The sequence below is a fragment of the Anopheles stephensi genome, chromosome 2, assembly GCF_013141755.1.
Source record: "Anopheles stephensi strain Indian chromosome 2, UCI_ANSTEP_V1.0, whole genome shotgun sequence".
Taxonomy (NCBI): Eukaryota; Metazoa; Arthropoda; class Insecta; order Diptera; family Culicidae; genus Anopheles; species Anopheles stephensi.
In genome coordinates, this window is record NC_050202.1 from 66,405,312 (window position 1) to 66,424,047 (window position 18,736).

General features: G+C 45.6%; 5 protein-coding genes across 5 annotated transcripts; 3 read left to right on the top strand and 2 right to left on the bottom strand.

Annotated features, from left to right (window-relative positions):
• Nucleotides 1-184: 184 nt before the first annotated feature.
• Nucleotides 185-2,669, top strand: LOC118504340 (beta-1,3-galactosyltransferase brn). Its single transcript, XM_036038701.1, has 2 exons — nucleotides 185-1,681; nucleotides 1,756-2,669. Exons 1-2 carry the CDS (start codon nucleotides 678-680, stop codon nucleotides 1,949-1,951), a joined length of 1,200 nt encoding a protein of 399 aa, XP_035894594.1. The 5' UTR covers nucleotides 185-677; the 3' UTR covers nucleotides 1,952-2,669.
• On the bottom strand, nucleotides 2,648-3,215 carry LOC118504341 (13 kDa deflagellation-inducible protein-like). The gene has a single exon (XM_036038702.1). It carries the CDS (start codon nucleotides 3,060-3,062, stop codon nucleotides 2,712-2,714), a length of 351 nt encoding a protein of 116 aa, XP_035894595.1. The 5' UTR covers nucleotides 3,063-3,215; the 3' UTR covers nucleotides 2,648-2,711.
• Nucleotides 3,216-3,462: 247 nt separating this feature from the next.
• LOC118504338 (general transcription and DNA repair factor IIH helicase subunit XPD) lies at nucleotides 3,463-6,183 on the top strand. The gene is made up of 5 exons (XM_036038698.1): nucleotides 3,463-3,569; nucleotides 3,639-5,112; nucleotides 5,173-5,699; nucleotides 5,769-5,907; nucleotides 5,975-6,183. The coding sequence occupies exons 1-5, from the start codon at nucleotides 3,565-3,567 to the stop codon at nucleotides 6,107-6,109; spliced, it is 2,280 nt and encodes a 759-aa protein (XP_035894591.1). The 5' UTR covers nucleotides 3,463-3,564; the 3' UTR covers nucleotides 6,110-6,183.
• LOC118504339 (transmembrane protein 104 homolog) lies at nucleotides 6,169-8,590 on the bottom strand. Its single transcript, XM_036038700.1, has 2 exons — nucleotides 8,374-8,590; nucleotides 6,169-8,287 (listed from the first exon to the last, which is right to left on the bottom strand). The coding sequence occupies exons 1-2, from the start codon at nucleotides 8,410-8,412 to the stop codon at nucleotides 6,788-6,790; spliced, it is 1,539 nt and encodes a 512-aa protein (XP_035894593.1). The 5' UTR covers nucleotides 8,413-8,590; the 3' UTR covers nucleotides 6,169-6,787.
• Nucleotides 8,591-9,038: 448 nt separating this feature from the next.
• Nucleotides 9,039-12,535, top strand: LOC118504337 (dynein assembly factor 5, axonemal). The gene is made up of 8 exons (XM_036038697.1): nucleotides 9,039-10,042; nucleotides 10,120-10,495; nucleotides 10,556-11,146; nucleotides 11,237-11,332; nucleotides 11,424-11,499; nucleotides 11,582-11,691; nucleotides 11,772-12,114; nucleotides 12,199-12,535. The coding sequence occupies exons 1-8, from the start codon at nucleotides 9,246-9,248 to the stop codon at nucleotides 12,321-12,323; spliced, it is 2,514 nt and encodes an 837-aa protein (XP_035894590.1). The 5' UTR covers nucleotides 9,039-9,245; the 3' UTR covers nucleotides 12,324-12,535.
• Nucleotides 12,536-18,736: the final 6,201 nt, after the last annotated feature.

Genomic DNA, 18,736 nt, shown 5'->3' on the forward strand with positions numbered 1-18,736 from the left:
TCTACCTTCTATATCTACATACCTTGGAATTGATTGAACTTTTATCAACGAGCATTCGAAACATCCAATCCCCTACGCACGATGGATCTTAATATGAGTAAAAACAATTTGTTTTTTCCTCAGAGCCAATTCGCCCGGCAGCTTTGAATGCATTCGAATCAAGATCAATAGATTCAAACACAAACTGTCACCATGACAGTCGTTTGTTTACCCCGTGAGCTGGTGCCGGAAAACTGAAATAAAACTGTCTGGCTGTTAATCATCATGTGTTGAATATTAAAATAGGTTTCCTTTTTTCAGTTTTTCACTTGATAAAACACTTTTAGTCGTATAGCCGCAGCACTAGCTTCCATGTCCTAGCACAGCCGTACTGAAATGTGTTATCCAAGTTTCCTGTAATGCGCGTGTGTGTGTATCAAAACATCAACAGCACTCGTCATCGCCTCCGCCGCACGAGTGCGTAGACAATTTAATTAAGATTGCATCCAGTGGGGCTCAGCGAAGTGTGCCCGAGCCGTCGACTCGCGTTAATTAGATTTATAAGATACGTTCCATAATTGGCCACCGTAATTATGTAAGCGCCCCTGATACGACTGTAGCCGGTCGTCTTGCGAGCCGCCGTCGTCATCGAACGACAACAACAAAAACACAACTTTGCACCATCTACTACGTTCAGTATGCTGCCCAGGATCTGTGTAAAGCTCAAGCTGAAGTATGTCCTGGCAACTTTGCTCGGTCTGTACACGCTACAGTTCTTCGGTGCCTTTACACACTTTTTCGAGAAGGATTTTGAATCGACGTTCGATTACCCGCTGAACGGTGACATCCTGTCCGATGTGTACCAACTGCGCCATGGGCAGCAACCGGCTCGGCAACCGATCAACCGGTACAACTATTCCTACATCACGGACTGCGAGCACAAGTGCAAGGAGGACGATCGTCTAATTGCACCCCGGCTGGTATTCATTGTGAAATCCGCCATGGAGCACTTCGATCGGCGGGCCACGATCCGCAAAACGTGGGGCTACGAGCGACGGTTTTCGGACGTCAAAATACGTACCGTGTTTGTGCTGGGCCGCTCGCGCATCGTTCCAAATCGACGTTTACAGTCGCTGGTGGATCTGGAGTACAGTACGTACCGGGACATCATACAGGCGGACTTTGTGGACGATTACTTTAACAACACGATCAAAACGATGATGGGTTTCCGGTGGGCCGTCAGTTACTGTCCACGGGCCAAGTTTTACATGTTTGCAGACGATGATTTCTACGTGTCGGCGAAGAACTTGCTCCGGTACGTACGGAACCCGGTCAACTATCCGGAATATCTGGAAGAAACGGACGAGGCACTGCGAAAGCTAGCCCGCCGATTAGCTCACACGACGGACAATAATGGCGAGAATCGTACGGGTACGGGAAAGGAGATGGTGGCGAGCACGAATCTAACACGTACCAAACGACAGCTAATGACGGAGATGGAACTTCCACCAAACGTGAAACTATTTTCCGGGTTCGTGTTTCGGTCGGCACCGCACCGTCATCGGAGTAGCAAGTGGTACGTTTCACTCGACGAGTATCCGTGGGATATGTGGCCAACATATGTCACTGCCGGTGCATTCTTACTCTCCCACGAGGCACTGTTCGAGATGTACTACGTCAGCATGTACACGAAACATTTTCGGTAAGTTTTGCGGCAAAATGCTTATGCGGAGAAAAGCGACACAAGAAAAACTAACGCGCGCTTTTGTTGGTCAGTTTCGATGATATCTTTTTAGGAATTGTTGCAATGAAGGCGGGAATTGAACCACTCCATTCGGAGGAATTTTACTTCCACAAGGCGCCCTATCTTGGGCCGCAAAGCTACAAGTACGTACTGGCGACGCATGGGTACGATGAACCGGCCGAACTGACCAAAGTGTGGAACGAAATACGAGCTTCCGGTTATGCGTAGAACCGACCGACGAAACATAACACAGAGAGAAACGGGGCATTAAGTTTAGCGAAAAAGTAAAAGACCATGCACTCGAAATGAAAGCGATCGCACCCACTCACCAATAGCGAGTTAATTCAACTAAACGATACGTACGCCGTGCGGGGAACCGTTACCAGTTATCTTTCCTAGTGTGTAGGTTAGTGGTTTTTCACCTTTATCACCCTTCCCACCTATTACGAACAAAAGGGGACTCAACGGAGCGACGGAATGAGGTAGAACTCTTTTTTCCCTGATCGTACATTTAACCTACCTTTCGAACAAAACGTGCTAAAAGTCAGTTAGCAGTAACACGTGGTGAAGAACAATTTTTGAAACCGTAATCCACCGTAGGGATTTGAAATCATTATTGATATACCATGGTAGACCATTTATAGAGACCATTTGTTTCGTTAGCGCGTTCATGCCCCGCGGTCACAGGGTATTTCTTCGAGAGTGGTTAGACAACGAAAACTAGTAACTTTAGAACCGTCGGACGTGCCATCCCACGTGGACGATGATGAGGATAGGCAGCTGTAAGAACTGCGTTGGTGGATAGCCGAACGGTTACGTTTTTTTAACGGTAGCGGCAGTGGTGTTTTTTGCTCGTATTTATCTTTCTCTCTATACCCAACAATTGTGATAGCATCCAATGAAGAGAACATAATAAAACAAAACTTAAGTCTTGGATTCAACTAAAGAGAATGTATTGCCTTAATCACTGCATAGCCTGGTCATTATATTAACTCGAACGTTTGTTTGCATCATCGTGCGGGGTAACGCTGGTGCTGCCTGTTTTCTCTTTGGCGGATAGCAGCAGCAGTTGCAACGTGTCCACCACCTTCGTGTAACCATTCTCCGTTTCGGTGAGCCGCTTCGAACAATCGTTCAATTTTTTCGTATCCTCGGCAATAGATGTTTCAAGCTGGTCTAGCATGCGCTGTAACTTCTCCATTTCCTTGCTGAGCGAGTCTTTTTTCTTTTCCTGCGTTGCTATCCGTTCCTCCAGCGCTGTTTGCTGGGTCCGAAGCTGACTGAGACACTTTACCATTTCCTGGTTATGCGATTGCAAACGTGCCGCCGTTTCCGACATCGTGGCGAGTTATGGGTAGAGTTTATCGTATTGCTAAAACTTCGTTGATTCGTTGTTGGATTTCCAAAACAAAATAGGGACAAATTGGGCGCGTTCTCTTTGGCTGATCGTATGTAAACAACTCGTTGTGGTTTGGTACGAATGCCAGATGTTTGTGGATAAACTACGCGAGGCTAGTTTCACGCACAAACAGAGCGAAAAGCGAATATTCAAATTAATCGAAAGTTTGGTACCCCCCTTTTGTTTAATCATTTAATAGTTAATAGTTGAATCACCAAACTTGCTCTATTTTATTGTGTAACAACAAGCATATAGATGTTTATAACAATCGAAGTATAATTATTTGTAGGTTTTCGCCAGCTCCGGAGAATGACCGTTTATTTGTCAAAGTTTCACGCACCTCAAGCTGTCAAAAATCGGATAAACATCAACAAACACACTTCGCAGCCGGCGCGAACAGAAGCACTTTGGTTTGCATCACAAATGAAATAATTGCCGCAAAATGAGGTAAACATCATTATTTTTCTTCGAAATTTAGTTCGTGCCCACGCTTTCATCGATTATCTTCATCCACAGAATCAGTGTAGATGGATTACTGGTGTACTTTCCGTACGAGTATATCTACCCGGAGCAGTACGCCTATATGCTCGAGCTGAAGCGCACGTTCGATGCGAAGGGTCACTGTTTGCTGGAGATGCCCTCGGGAACGGGCAAAACCACCACACTGCTGTCGCTGATCGTAGCGTACATTATGGAGTATCCGCACGTCGTCCGAAAGTTGATCTACTGTTCGCGTACCGTCCCGGAAATTGAGAAGGTAATTGCCGAGCTGAAGCATCTGATGAACTACTATGAGAAGCAAACGGGCGTTATGCCGAACATTACCGGGTTGGTGCTCAGCTCGCGCAAAAACATGTGCATCCATCCGGAGGTGAGTCGTGAGCGAGAGGGTAAGATTGTGGATGCCCGCTGCTACGGTATGACCGCTAGCTACGTGCGCGAACGGGCGGCTCACGATGAGACGGCACCGGCATGCCAGTATTACGAAGGGTTCCAAGCGGAAGGCAAGGAAAGTCTGCTTCCACCGGGCGTGTATTCGATCGACGATCTGAAAGAGTTTGGTCGGGAGCGGAACTGGTGTCCGTACTTTTTGTCCCGCTTTGCCATCAATCAGGCGCACGTGGTGGTGTACAGCTACTACTATCTGCTCGATCCGAAGGTGGCCGAGGTAGTGTCCAAGGAGCTGGCCCGTGAATCGGTCGTCGTGTGCGACGAGGCACACAACATCGACAATGTGTGCGTGGATTCGATGAGTGTGAAAATCAATCGCCGGTTAATCGAACGCAGCACCACCGGCATTCATAATCTGGAGAAAAAAGTGTCCGAGTTAAAGGAGGATGATAAACGGCGTCTAAATGAGGAGTACGTTCGGTTGGTGCAGGGCCTTAAGGATGCGACTTACTCCCGAGAAACTGACATGGTGCTGGCGAATCCGGTTTTGCCAAACGAAATTCTTAGGGAAGTTGTCCCAGGGAACATTCGCAACGCGGATCACTTTCTCAGCTTCCTGAAACGCTTCATCGAGTACATTAAGTCCCGATTGCGCGTACAGCATGTGGTGCAGGAGAGTCCGGCTGGGTTTTTGCGGGACGTGCAGCTAAAGGTTTGCATCGAACGAAAACCGTTACGATTTTGTGCTGATCGGTTGCAATCCCTGCTGCGAACGCTGGAAATTACAGACTTGAGCGAATACGGCCCGCTGTCGGTGATTACATCCTTTGCCACGCTTGTGTCGACATACACGAAGGGATTCACGATCATCATCGAACCGTTCGACGATAAAACGCCCACCGTTTCCAATCCCATCATGCACTTTAGCTGCCTCGATTCGTCGATCGCTATGAAACCGATTTTCCAGCGATTCCAGAGCGTAGTCATCACGTCCGGTACACTCTCCCCGATGGACATGTATCCGAAGATACTTGACTTTGAGCCGGTTGTAATGAGCTCGTTCACGATGACGCTCGCCCGACCCTGTTTGCTGCCAATGGTAAGTGCATGCTAGCTATTTATATCATCGCATTCTTTGCATTAACCTTCGCATGCTTAGATTGTAGCCCGTGGTAACGATCAGGTGGCGATATCATCACGCTTTGAAACACGTGAAGATACGGCGGTTACGCGCAATTACGGCCAGCTGCTGGTAGAAACGGCTAAAACCGTACCGGATGGTGTGGTGTGTTTCTTCACCTCCTACCTTTATCTGGAATCGGTGGTCGCGTCTTGGTACGATCAGGGCATCATCGATACACTGTTGCGCTATAAGTTACTGTTCATCGAAACGCAGGACAACGCGGAAACGTCTTACGCGCTGATGAACTACGTGAAGGCGTGTGAATGTGGTCGCGGTGCGGTGCTGCTGGCCGTTGCACGTGGTAAAGTGTCGGAAGGGGTAGATTTCGATCATCATCTCGGTCGAGCCGTGCTCATGTTCGGCATCCCGTACGTGTACACGCAGTCACGTATTTTAAAAGCCCGGTTGGATTATCTGCGCGATCAGTTCCAGATACGGGAGAATGATTTTCTCACCTTCGACGCGCTGAGGCACGCTGCACAGTGCGTTGGTCGTGCTATTCGGTAGGTATTTTTTTACAATTGTGGTTGTGTGAAAGGTGTTGCAAACTTGACCTGTCTTTCTGCCAACAGTGGTAAAACCGATTACGGTATTATGATCTTTGCGGACAAGCGCTTCTCGCGGCAGGACAAACGGGGCAAGTTGCCCAAATGGATCCAGGAGCATCTGACCGACAATCTGAGCAATCTTAGCACGGAAGAAGCGATGCAGGTTAGTGTAGACATACATATGGAAAGCAAATGATTCCTATATTTTCATTGCTTGATTGCTTTTGCAGCTTGCCAAACGTTGGCTCAGACAGATGGCACAACCGTTTACACGTGAAGATCAACTCGGCGTTTCACTGCTAACGTTGGAGCAACTGCAGAGCATTGAGCGCGAAAAGCTTGAAAAGCAAGCCCAAGGCAAATAAGTACGAGCGGTCGGATCGGATGAATCAAAATAAAGCTAACAGCGCAAACCTTCTTTTCCATTTTGTCAACCACAGCACATTTGTATACATATATTTATTTATTTCGCACCTTTAACTAACACTAAATAGGATATTGAACGTTTACTGTTCACTTTTCCATTTAACGCTTGCTACACGCTCAATAACGTACGTTTACAGCTCGCTGTTGTTTCCCTTCGTCAAAGCGTCTCTTTTTCGCTAGAAGTCGTTAATGAAGCTGTTCCTAAATATACAATCGCTTCTGGTTACTGCTGTGCAATCGGTAGGATAATTATCCCCCGGGAAGATTGAGGGGTCGTTTCAGTGGCAGTAGTGAATAATTTGTTTTTAAAATATACAATACCGTCCGTAACTGCAAGATATGCGGATACCTGCTTGTTAAACCTAGCGAAATTTCGTCAGGTTGAGGAGCATTGCGGAATCCACATGGAAAAAAAATATTTGTAAATATAGTTAAACCATCCTCATACGCAAATTGCGTTTCCATTCCTCACGCTAAACGCCTATTGTTTGTGCGTCCTTGTGTCATTGGGAACCACCGATTGCTCCTTTTGCTTTAAAAATGTCCCGTCGTAACTCGCTCACAGCACCACTCAGTCTCCTTTGATTTGATGTTTAAATGGGGGAATGTGTCCAGCCTCAGATGGCCAGATCGATCGTCACCAGCACCAGGCAGGCAACGGTCCAACCGAGCACAATCATCGGCCATACGGTTCCCTTGAACGGGCTGCGAAATTCGTTTATAATGCCCCGTCCAATCATATTGTCACAGGTGCGCCGTGCAGAAAGTACGAGCGCGATCGGAATAAGATACTGTATGCCGGTGCCGGCGTAACATCCCGTAAAGCCAACCAGATTACTTACGCTCTCGGTGAAGTAGCACACGATCAGGGGTGGAAGAATGGCGAGCAGTGGGAAAAATAGGCGCCGAAGGAAGAAATGGTACGTCTCTAGCTGAGCGGCATCGAGGAAGAGCGTTTGCAGATTGTTGCGAAGCGTAATGGCCACGATCGGGAAGCTGGCGGAGAGTGTAAACACCGGAAACAGTGCCAGGAAGTACTCGATGGCCTTCAGCAACCCGTTCGTCTGGTTCGCACTCGGCACAAAGTTCAGCGTGTACAGGTCTTTAATGTCGGCGAACGCAAATATCCCGGTGAGAGCGAGCGCCAGATAGAATGCACTGATCAGCACGTAATCGAGCGAAAGGAGCGCCTTCAGTCGGCCCTTGTTGGCGATCGGAGTCAGCAGGCTCGGTAACGAGTGATGACACATGAAGGAGTAGATGCATGTTCCGATGAGGTAAGGAATGCCGGCAATGTCCGCCCGCTTTGGTGTGATCGGTAGGGTGGTAGAATCGACCGGAGCGAGCAATCGATGGATGGCGATGCTTATCATTACGGAAAAGGCAAGCCACCGGAACAGTACGGTGAGCAGTTGCAGATATTTGGTCTTTTGCACGTTAAAGAATGTGAACGGCCCCAGCACGGTAACAAACCCTACCAGACACAACCGATACACATCGAGACGGGTAAGTATTCCGTCCTGCCAACACCGCTCCGTTCCGTCGTCATCGTCGGTCGCATTTGCACGATGATTGTGGGCGCAGGCAACGTCCCGAAGGCTTTTTGCAACGGCTGCCGAGTAGATGCTTAGATCGCCGTACAGATACACCGCCAAACAAAAATAGAACAGGAAGCGTTGGCTGCGGCCGAAAAACATGTTCGCCATCTCGCCCAGTTCGATCTTGCTGGACAGACTGTAGTACGTCTTGCGGCAGTACATGATGTTGAGCGGCATCTGCTCAATGCTCGAGTCCGTAATCGGCTGTTCCACCAGTCTGGCTTGCTCGTTGTCCGAGTCGGTATCGGTTGCCTCCACCAGCGATTCTATCGTTTCCACATTGCTGTCCTCATCGTGCTCGATCACACGATCGCGCTTGATGAACTGTAAACGCTTCCAGTTGTGGACCGCATTCGCACAGGCCATCGTTTCGATAACGAACGTCACCGTAACGTAACTCATGAACGCCAACACCACAATGGCCAGCGTACCGAGAATCCATCCTGCGTGACTAAAAGCGGACGGTAGGGCGAGTGCTCCCGTGCCAACGATGAGATTGAAGACGAACACAAATCCGACCTAACAAACAAAAACAAAAAAAAAGGGCGGAACGGGTAAACGTACAGAGCTTCTTCACGGCTGCAAACTTTCAATCGTTGGCTTACCCATGTGGGATACTCTTCATGAGCGCTTCGCGGGGGCATCTCATCGGTATCTTGGCAAATCACTTTTTTCCTACCGGAAGTTGACGACCGATGTCCAGTCAGCAGAATGTACGCACTCCAAGTCTTGATTTTGCTTTATCATACCATGAGGGGTACTGATTTCTGCTAAAGTTCCTCGTTTGCTGGCTTCTGATATGACACAAACAAAACAAAGGGCATCGTGTTGGTGTTGGTGCGATAGGTCCTGGTTTTTAGCGGGTGTTTCTGTGGTGCAGAGAGGTACGTGGGATAAAAACCGTATTTGAACGAAAACATATTTTAAATCGATAAAAGAAATGAATTAATTTATTTAGGAATAGTTTACACGTTTTGTCGATAACAAAATGATAAGAAAAAGTCATAAAAGTTCTTAAGATGTGTTAGATATGTTTTGAAAAAAACACATTTGTTGAACAAAAAATATTTTGTTAAGATATAAGAATAAGATAAGATATAAGAATTTGGAAAATAATCGCAAACACAGAACAGGACATTTTCGTTCATTTTCACTATTGGCCCCAGAAGCTGCAGACGTGGCGTATGTTGTCCCTGCCGCGCTGCGTGTTTAACCGGATAATTCCGGACTACCCTGTGCTGGATCGGAAACGTCAAATACGCCCGTTTGTTTATTTCCAACTCCGTACGGATTTCGATCACACGCGGGAAAAGCGCGCCTTGGCAACCGCGTTTTTCTAAGCAACCGAAGAAAAATGTTGATTAGTTTTAACACAGCTTACGGTGTGGTGTGCAGAGCATATCGGTTGTTAGTATTTCCGGGTGATAACTGTCCGCGATAAACCAGTAAAACGATATCTACCGAGGGTGACGGGAAAATGTCCACTGAATCGTTCTGTGCTGCAGTACAAAATCCGGACCGAATGGTACGGCAACGAGCGTTGAAGAATTTCGAGGTAAATTTCATCCGCGATATCGCGTCCGATGAAGAATGTTCTCGATTGTACGATGAAACGTACCTTCACATTCTCCGCTGCTATGGTGACCGGTTCGAGTCCGTGCGGACACTGGCCGTTTCGGTAATGGACGTGCTGTTGGGTAAGCTTCCTACCAACGATTACTATCTGGGCTGCATTGTGCCAGTTTTGGTGAAACGCATCGGGCAGGCAGAAACGATTGAAGAAAGCGAGGAACTTCGTTTGCAAATGCTGGAGCAGCTGGAGATGTTGGTAGTGAAGTATAGCGACCCGGATGGAAGTCATGGTGATCCGTTGCTGAAAGTGTTTGACAGTGTGGTGGACATACTGATCAAAACGTTGCGCGATCCGTACCCGGCCGCACAAAAGAAAAGCTGTGAGATCGTGATAGCCCTGGCGGAGGCTACGCCGAGCTTACACTACCGGGCGGAAGTGCTGGTCGAGCCGGCTAAATCGATCCTGCCGCATCGGCACTCGGCGAACCGTATAGCGGCTGTAGAAACGCTTGGAGTGCTATCGCTGCACATCCTGTCCAACGGGGACCGCGTGTCGGAGATCATTATGGCCGTGTCACCATTGCTGATGGACGATGTACCATATGTGAGGCGTGCATGCGGCCGTGTGGGATGTGTTATGCTGCAGAAGCTGCGTGATCGCTATTCCTTCTTCCATCGCATTCTGCCGTTGGTCTTGAACTGGTACGTATTGCGAACGGGCATATCAAATGAAAAAATGTAACATGAAACGATCCATTCGAACATTTATCTTTTGCTAGCTTGTGTGATGAAACGGCTGAAGTGCGGGAAGACATTAAAGCTGGCTGGAAGAAGGTGGGAGAACTGTACTACACTGAGAATGAGACCGAGCTATCGAAGGTAGCTTTGATCGAGAAGCTTCCGGTCGGGTTTCCGGTTGATCGATACGAGCGGCCAACGATCGCCTGCCGTGCCATCGTACAACGAAGTCTCCGGGTGGTGAACTTGGTGCTGCATGAAATGGAAGAGTGGAAGGAAAATATTCGTCTTCACGCTACAAAACTGTTGAAGCAGATAGTTTTACATGCCGAGAGCGCCTTTTCAACGCTGTTCGTCGAGGTGAATCCGGTGCTTGCGAAAACATGTATGGATGCGGAAAAAAGCATCGTACAGGAGGTAGGATTTTGAATAGGAGAGCACCTTACCTAATGTTAATTGGTCATTTATAACTTTCAGGCGCTAAACGTGTGTGAATTGATGGGCATTTTGCTCGACTACGAAACCTGGAGTCAACACGTATTGAGCACGTTTCGCAAGTATCCCACCATCGGACAACTGCGCTGTATGCGCACCCTCTTCGCTAGCTGTGTGCAGGACGAGGCAAAAAGCAAAGACGTCCGAAAGTTTGCAGCACTTCTGCTCGATCCCGACGTTTGTCACAATCATCAGGATGCGACGTACCAGCGAGAGGTGTTAGAATTTTGTACAATTCTCGCTGCCGTCGGACAAAAGCGAGATAAGTTGATTTCAGGTCTGGAGGAAATCTCAGTCACCGAATCGCACGACGGTGAACAACAAACTCTCGAACGAACACTGTACACAGTGGCCCTGAAGATGGTGGCTTTCTGTCAGGGTATAGAGGAAAAATCGTTGGTGCGTGATTTTGGTGTGGAGGTTTTGCGTCAGCTGGACAATGACTTGGATCGTTTACATCAGCATCATCTTGCGAGCGTGCTCTGCAGCATTGGCCATCTAGATAGTGAAAATTCTGACGCAAGCACAAGCATTCTACTGCTGTGTGGAATTGTATCGATGTGTGGATTTCAGGTAGGTAAAGAATACAATTTTCGTGCATTTATGCACTCATTGCACAAATATTTTGAGAGTGTCTGCTAAGAAAACAATATGCAATTCCAGGAAACTTACTTTTCTGTCCTGAAACAAACGCTACAGAAGGCCATCCAACATGCGGCTCCAGAAGGCAAAGTGAAAATTTTCAGTGCTATTTCAGTGGTAAGCTAAGCATTATTGGTTTTATTAAGCTCAAATGGCGAATTGGGATTGTTTCGTAAACTTTTTTGTTATTTTCTCTTCACTCGTTTAGGCAATGCTATCATGGAACGTTCATAATCAACAACCGAAAGACGAGCAAATGCAAATGCTGACAACATTCACGGATGGTAAGTAGTTGCTGCCATCGGAGGTAGAACGTTCCTTTGTGTGTAACAATTTCATTTTATGTATCATGATCGCTTCACGCAGACTTAATCGGACCTCATTTGGTGTGGTCAGTGGGCAGAAGCGCCGAATCAGTACGAACTATGGCAACAGCCTGTTTCGCCTCGATGGCGCAAGGTGTTGATGCGGAAGTGGTAAGCATTCCAGAAAAATTGCATTGGATTTGTATAAAATGGCCTTTGTATCTCTATCTTTCACACACTTCCACCCCTAGTATACATCGCTCTTACCGAACTACCTTAATGTGCTGGCCGGATTGATCGATGATAATTGTATCTCCACACGTGCCTACACGTTGAAGGCGTTAGTACGGCTGCAAGCCCTAAACTTTGAATCGCTGAAGCTGATAGCGTTCCCCATCTTGTCTCGGCTGGACGATCCAAGTCGAGAAGTACGCGAACTAGCTGCCGTGTGTCTTGGGCGCCTCAAACTTAATGTGGCTTCGCCCGACCAGCAAAGCGCGCTTGAACGTTGGCAGGACATACTGCGGCAAATTCTATCGGTGATGTTTCTTCACCTGGAGAATCCAGAAACAAAACTGCGATCTGCAATATTCGGTAAGTGCTCACAAGCTTAAGCAATACGCCACGAACCTTTGATTCAATTCTATATACTAATTGATCGATTTCGTTCATTCACAGAGTCGCTTCAATGTTTGTACGCTGATAATCGAGACATGATCACCCAGCTGGCAAACGAAGTACCGTCGGGATGTTCTTACAAGAAGGATCTGCAAGCCATTACATCTTCACCAAGAAGTACGTAGTGTGAATTAGAGAAAGAAATTTGTGTGTTGAACATTTTTAGTGTAAAATGTTCTATGCATTTGGTGGACGAGGAAACGCACGATAATTTAGTTATTTGTATTTTGTAACTTTACAATGTCTGAATACTGTCTGCAATTGATCAATTAAGATTGCTTCTGCTCCGGCCAGGCCGTCCTTCATGAATAAAAAAAATAAAAAAAATTGCTCACTACCTTTCTTTGTTCTTCTTGCCCTTGGATTTGGATATCCGAGCTCTCTTGTTCTCCACCTTTTCCACCGGGTTAAAGCAAGGCCGGAAGCTTGCCGGTGCAGCTTTTTCGTGGGATTTATTGGCATTCTTTGGGCGGTTTGGGTTACGTTCTGATAACATTTTTTGAGCTATGTTGTTATGGATGGGCTAAATAGATCTCTGTGTGCTTGCTAGCGTACAACACACTTAAGTGGCAACGTCTTTATCGTAAGAATTTATGAATAATGCTGCATGCTGACAGGAGATACTGATTGATAATTCCAATGTAATTCCATGGTCTGGGGTTTTGTCCCGGAACTCCAGGTTATTTGCAGTGTGAACAGGGATTACCTCAGTATTGTACTGCTATTACTGGATTGAACTACGATAAGGTGAAATTGTTGGCAGCAAATATGAAAATTAATCATGTTTCACTAAAGTAATATAGCTGTGCGACTCCTGTTTAATTTAATTATTAATATTACCTGGTCTGCAAAGGTTTATTCTGTAATAAATGCAAATGTACTAAATACCCATTTACGCTATCTTTAATATGTTGAAATGATGTAATTAATTAAATATTTCTCACACCAGTATAACAATTTCAAGAAAAAGGTAAGTGTTTAAATCCGCTAAACCGACGGAAGGTAACTTATTGTTGCCTAAACGGAAAAGGAGGTCGTATTGGCCAATAAGAGCATTTACCGCTACTAGTCCAGGGAAGTGCTGCAGCTGACGAAATCATTCTTCCTCAGACTGTTATTCAGAACATTCAGCCAGATCTGTCTCCGTTGTACTTATCTTATCCCGTTTCTTTTGAATTGTTGGTCAAGACATCTGTTATGTTCTATCCATGCAGAACGCTTTTATTCGTTTACACATTCAAAATAGATTCTTTATAGTCGGACTGTTCGATTGCTTGCAGATTCCACATTTCTTGCCATTAACATTAAACTATATAACTTTGCAAGTTTGAGGAAATTAGAAGGGAAGCGTACCGTTGAAGTATGTGTGCGTCCTTTCGTAATGATTGGGGTCGGCCCTATTGCAGCTTTACAGTCATCGAAAGCCATCGAATCGCGCTACAACGGACAAGACGTAATTTAACTTTTTACATCAAATCCAGTAGCGTAGTATTTGAAGGTCTCTCATAGCAACAGATTATACATCCTCTGAAGTGTGTATAATTTGAACTCGCTAAAACTACCGGCAGAAGAGAAATGGCCGTTGAACTTTGCAATGTTTTTAATTACTTCCAACCAAAGTTTGTGGTTTTTTCTCTTCTGTCGTGTTAAGACTTTTCCCGCGAATGTTGCAAGTAGTAACCGATAGGCGCATTTTAATTGCTTTGGTTGTTTGTCCGTATCTAGTGTATCGAGTGCTTAACACTAAACCGTCGTTAAGCGTTAGCTACCAAAAGTCCGTTTACGTTTCGAATGGAGTGCAAAAAAAGAACACTGGAAGATCCAGTTCATCAAATTGGGTTCGTTTTATGGTTGACGGACGCAAAGCGTCGTTTTCAAAAAGCACCGAACGTGTCGAAAGGAATTCAAAGACGATGGTGATTACGCACGGCACATCGGAAAACAAGTTGTCAATGCTGTTCGTTTTAACGATTGTCTCACATGGTTGTAACATCCAATGACGGCTGTATGTTGAGCGATTGCATACGGCATCGAGCTGTACGAAATGATTAATAGTGTCGTACGAATGTACTTTTCCGACTTACGAACACCTCATCCGCTGCTTCACACGTTTCGCATCGTTAATAAACACACAACGTTCAATTTTAATTAGAACATCAATTTAGGAACCGTTTCAACTGGCCACCGTCCTTGCTGGAACGCTGCTGTACTGCTTTCGTGTCTGCTACGGTGTTGGTTTGACGATGTGGAGAGAAAACAGCGATAAAAACTGGTACGCATCTGTTGACCAACAGTTTCCTCTTTGTTAAGTGGATTCGATTTGGCCAGCATACGCGTGTCTACCGATCGAGGAAACAAAAACCGTGACTGACCGACGGACGGGTTTCAGTTCCAGCCATAGTGCCGTTACTACAGTGATGTACACCGAATGCGAACATAATGAAAGTGCCGTAAATAATGTTCCTATTTTTAGTGGCATTGATTTAAATTTAATTAATTTTAGCTGACATCAAGCTGTACACAATTGCTTCCAGTGATATAATGCTCAACGTAACCCACCCCAACCCCTAACCAATGACCTCGGGAATCGGTTATATCGCCATAAACAGGTTGCTATTGCTTTCATCATGAGGTTCACCACAATTCGCAGGTTCATAACGCTTTGTGTGGTTACTGCTCACGGTAGCATCGTGTTTGGTCGTAAGATTTTACCTACGACGACTGCTGCATAATTTATTACCTAACAATGGGGCATATACGTGGGTGGGAATTAAAAGTTTTGAAAGGTGGACTTTTTCTTGTAAAATTTAAACACTTTAAGGTGAGTAAGACATTTAGACACCAAAAAGCTATACTTTTTGTCTAAAGTATTGTAGTGTTGAAAATTTTCCCCGATTGATCTGGTTTGGTCGGCACTGTCTGCACGTGTATCGAGTCTCCCATGGCTGTACGGGCGCCACATCGATACTTCATACGTTTCTCAATGACGGTCAGCTGAAGTAGTAGTGATTCTACTTTGCGGAACTTCCTTCATTGCCGTGTTCGTGATTTTCCGGAAGCTACAGCAACAAGCATGTTGCAAGGTAATAAGTGAGAACGAATTCGTCCACAAAGGAACGAATCTCATTGGGCCATCGGCCGATCGGTCGCATGTTGGTTGACGTTTGGAAGTTAATTTGCTGTTCCCGATGCGTGTAAGGGGAAAGCGGGTGAACGTTCCGGGTGGATTCATTGGGCGTAGGATTGAAAATTGTTCTGGGGGAAGAGTGTGTGTTTTACGAGCTCGCTACTAAACGCCGGTTAGGTGGTGGCTGTATGCATGCACAGTGATAGACGGACCCGTAAAACCATCCTGACGTGTGAGACAAATTCCAAATCACAAATCAGTGATCGATTAGAAGTAGTTCTTCTGTGTTTCGGTTTCTAGAAAGCGAGCTTCTCAATTCATTCGAATACAAAACGAGTACGAAATGAATCGTTCATTATGCATTTGAAATTTGGGACTTTTTTTTCGATTAAAAAATGTGTTTCCTTCGTTGTATTAAATATTTTGTACAGCAAGCATATAATTATGACTTATTAACTGAGATCGAAAACAATATATTACCAACCACATAACGCTACCGATGGTAAGGAGAAACAAAAAAAGTTGTTGGCAATGTTTAATAAATTATATTTCAAATGACTGAAATTAAAAAAAAAATGTATCACCAGCCCTCACATTAGATGCCCCCTCTTATTAATCCATTCTGCCTTTGTTTTAGATTCTTCAGCTTAGAACAGAATCACAGCCTGTCATCATCGATTCAGCAAAATCCAACCACCGGTGCGTAACCGCACCGTTATATGTAAAAACACTGGCACTGGAAATTAACTCCGATCTCACGGCGTCGGCCAAAAGCCGTCGAAATGCGTTCGGTGTAAAATCAAAGCGAAACGAGAACAGCAAACAGAGCAGAAGTACGGTGAGCATAACCAGAGAACAAAAACAAGCGCGCAAATATACAAATAACGGTGGGCGCAAGTAAATAAATGTCCAAACAAATAAATCAAACTCATCCGCGCACGCTCGCGTGTTATGCGGTGCGGCCTGTGGATGGTGGTTGGCTACGAGGCGGAAGTTATGAAGTGGCCGGATTCACCCGGGCCATAAGGGTCAGCCACACTAGTGGCTGTCACGGGCAGACCGCAAAAATCTCCAATTCTCCGCCATTGGCCCCATTTCCCCCCGACTACTTGGGGCTGGTGTCCGCGAGGGCTGGTTTTGAATGGTGTGAAAAGTTAGCGCCCGGCTAATGGTAAACCCCGGAAACCTGATCTATTGGAACCTTGTGGCAGGCGGATGAAGTGGGTGAAGTGGGTATTTCCTTTTTTGCTTTTGCTTTTCGTTTTGGTTGCTGTAGTCCTCCGGGATAGCCCACGGGGAACCATTACCGATAAAACGACCCACACGGATGGAGTCAATCGAACCTCTCTAACCCGGCGGCCGTGCAAGTGTGCACCGTTTCCAAACCCTCTTATCGCTTCACCACAAATCACACCGGAATGATAAATGAACAAATATGATTAATATTTTTATTTCCAACTGGCCAACTGGATGCGTGTTCCACCGTGTATGTTCACGCACGCTGACGCATAGGCACAGTGGTGTACGAAACGATGGGCAATAAAAGGCAAGGAAATTATGTCATCGGAAAGATTCAGGCTTATTTGCAACTGTTTTCTCTAAATTGTTAAAACCCTTTTTGATGTGTACAAAAGTTTAATATAGCTTTATTAAATTGCAATAAATCGACATAGTAAATTGTCGGAAGAAAACTGCAACTGCAGTGAATGACACTTGTCAAGCTCCGATGGGCCGATCATGTCATGAAAATGGCACCGGTTGATCCAGCCCGTAAAGTCTTCTGAGATCGTCCACATGGACAGAGGAGTTGTTTTAGGCAAAAACTAAGATCAAGTGTTGGCGTAAATGCGTTCACCACAAAGGTAGGAATATTGGATTGGCACACGAGTGCTATGGAGAACTTCGACAGAAGGTTCAAACTGCGAAGCAGAAAAAGTTTACATGAACCCAGGTTCGACCCACGTCCGAAAAAGTTCGGCCCAGGTATTTTGTGCACTACATTTTCAATTTTTTTTATTTTGAATTTATAACTGTTATTCTTAGTAGCTATTATGTTTTCCTTTATTGCAGTAAAAAATTCGTTTTTTTTATTAAATATTAACATAATGTAATTAATAACAAACATGTTCTCATTTGCACGACACACTGTAGTTCGATGTTGTTGTTTTATTTTTGTTTCTATACCTCCATTTTCTCGTTTTAATCTGGTTTGTTGTTGTTTTTCCCACACTACAAATGCGTTCATTTTTAGCCCTCAGTGTGTCCTTCAGTTTTTTCTATAGAGCAAAGAGACTGCGAAGCAAATGTTGCGTGTGTTGGATGGAATGTAATGGCGGGAGTGCGAGGATTCGCGAAGAAATCATGTACGACTGGTTGTTAGGATTATCTAGTGTTGGTGCTGATGGTGGTCACATGGCGAGCGGGTGCGTATAATAGTGCGTCCCGAACAGGACGCACCCACCTCGCCCAACCGGATTGTATTGAAGGTGCGGCTGGCAGATGAAAGTAATAAAAAATAATAAATAACAGCTTTCCGCCGTTTGAGCTGTATGTGCAGGCGCTTAAGGGCGCACGCGTGTGTGTGTGTAGGATGTGTGGCAATATTTCCTGCTTTAGCGCTTTTCATCATCCCGCCCTGCACAACAGAGGCAGGAAATCAAGCGGAAGTCAAATCTTTACCCATAATAATATCCGGTTTCTCCGGGTCGGTTCTTGGCGCGGTGGGATAAGAAAAAGGGAGGAAGCAGGGGCAGGAAGTTTGGTGATGATTGTAACGCGCTTCATGAGGTTAGCGACACACATCAATAAATAATGACAGTCGCCGCTGTCGGCTGTCGGCTTAACAGCGCTCGGGCAAGCATGGGAGTTAGTTCCGGACCACTCGGTGGCTGAAGGAGCGAACCCAGAGAGAGAGAGAGAGAGAGAGTGAGGTTGCGAAATGGAGTTGTGTTTTTTTCCTGCTTCCTTATCGCTTCACTCTACATGAACCGGATGTTGTCGAGGATGTGCAGATTACGCGGAGCAGGAAGGTTTGTAGTGGAATTGACCACGGATGGCTTTAATCTACAGACAAAAAGTACCGGATATTCCGAGGTATTAAGAGTGGTGGGTTAGCGGATTAAGATAATATATCATGCATGGTTGGGCATACTGGAGCGAGCAGGCAGCAATAGCAAAGGAAATGGTTTTTATAGCAATGACCTTGAACGTTTGAGATGCGATCACGAGGCTCGTTGTGGAGGAATGAAACAGAAAGTAATTGTTTGGATTTGAACCATTGTACGATTAAGATAAATTCATCGTTCCAAGCTCAACCTTAAGTTTAATTAGAAACTCAAAATAAAATGTAATGAAAATTATATCGTGTTTTATTCCAAAAACAATTTTTTTTAGTTTTGCAACATTATGTAC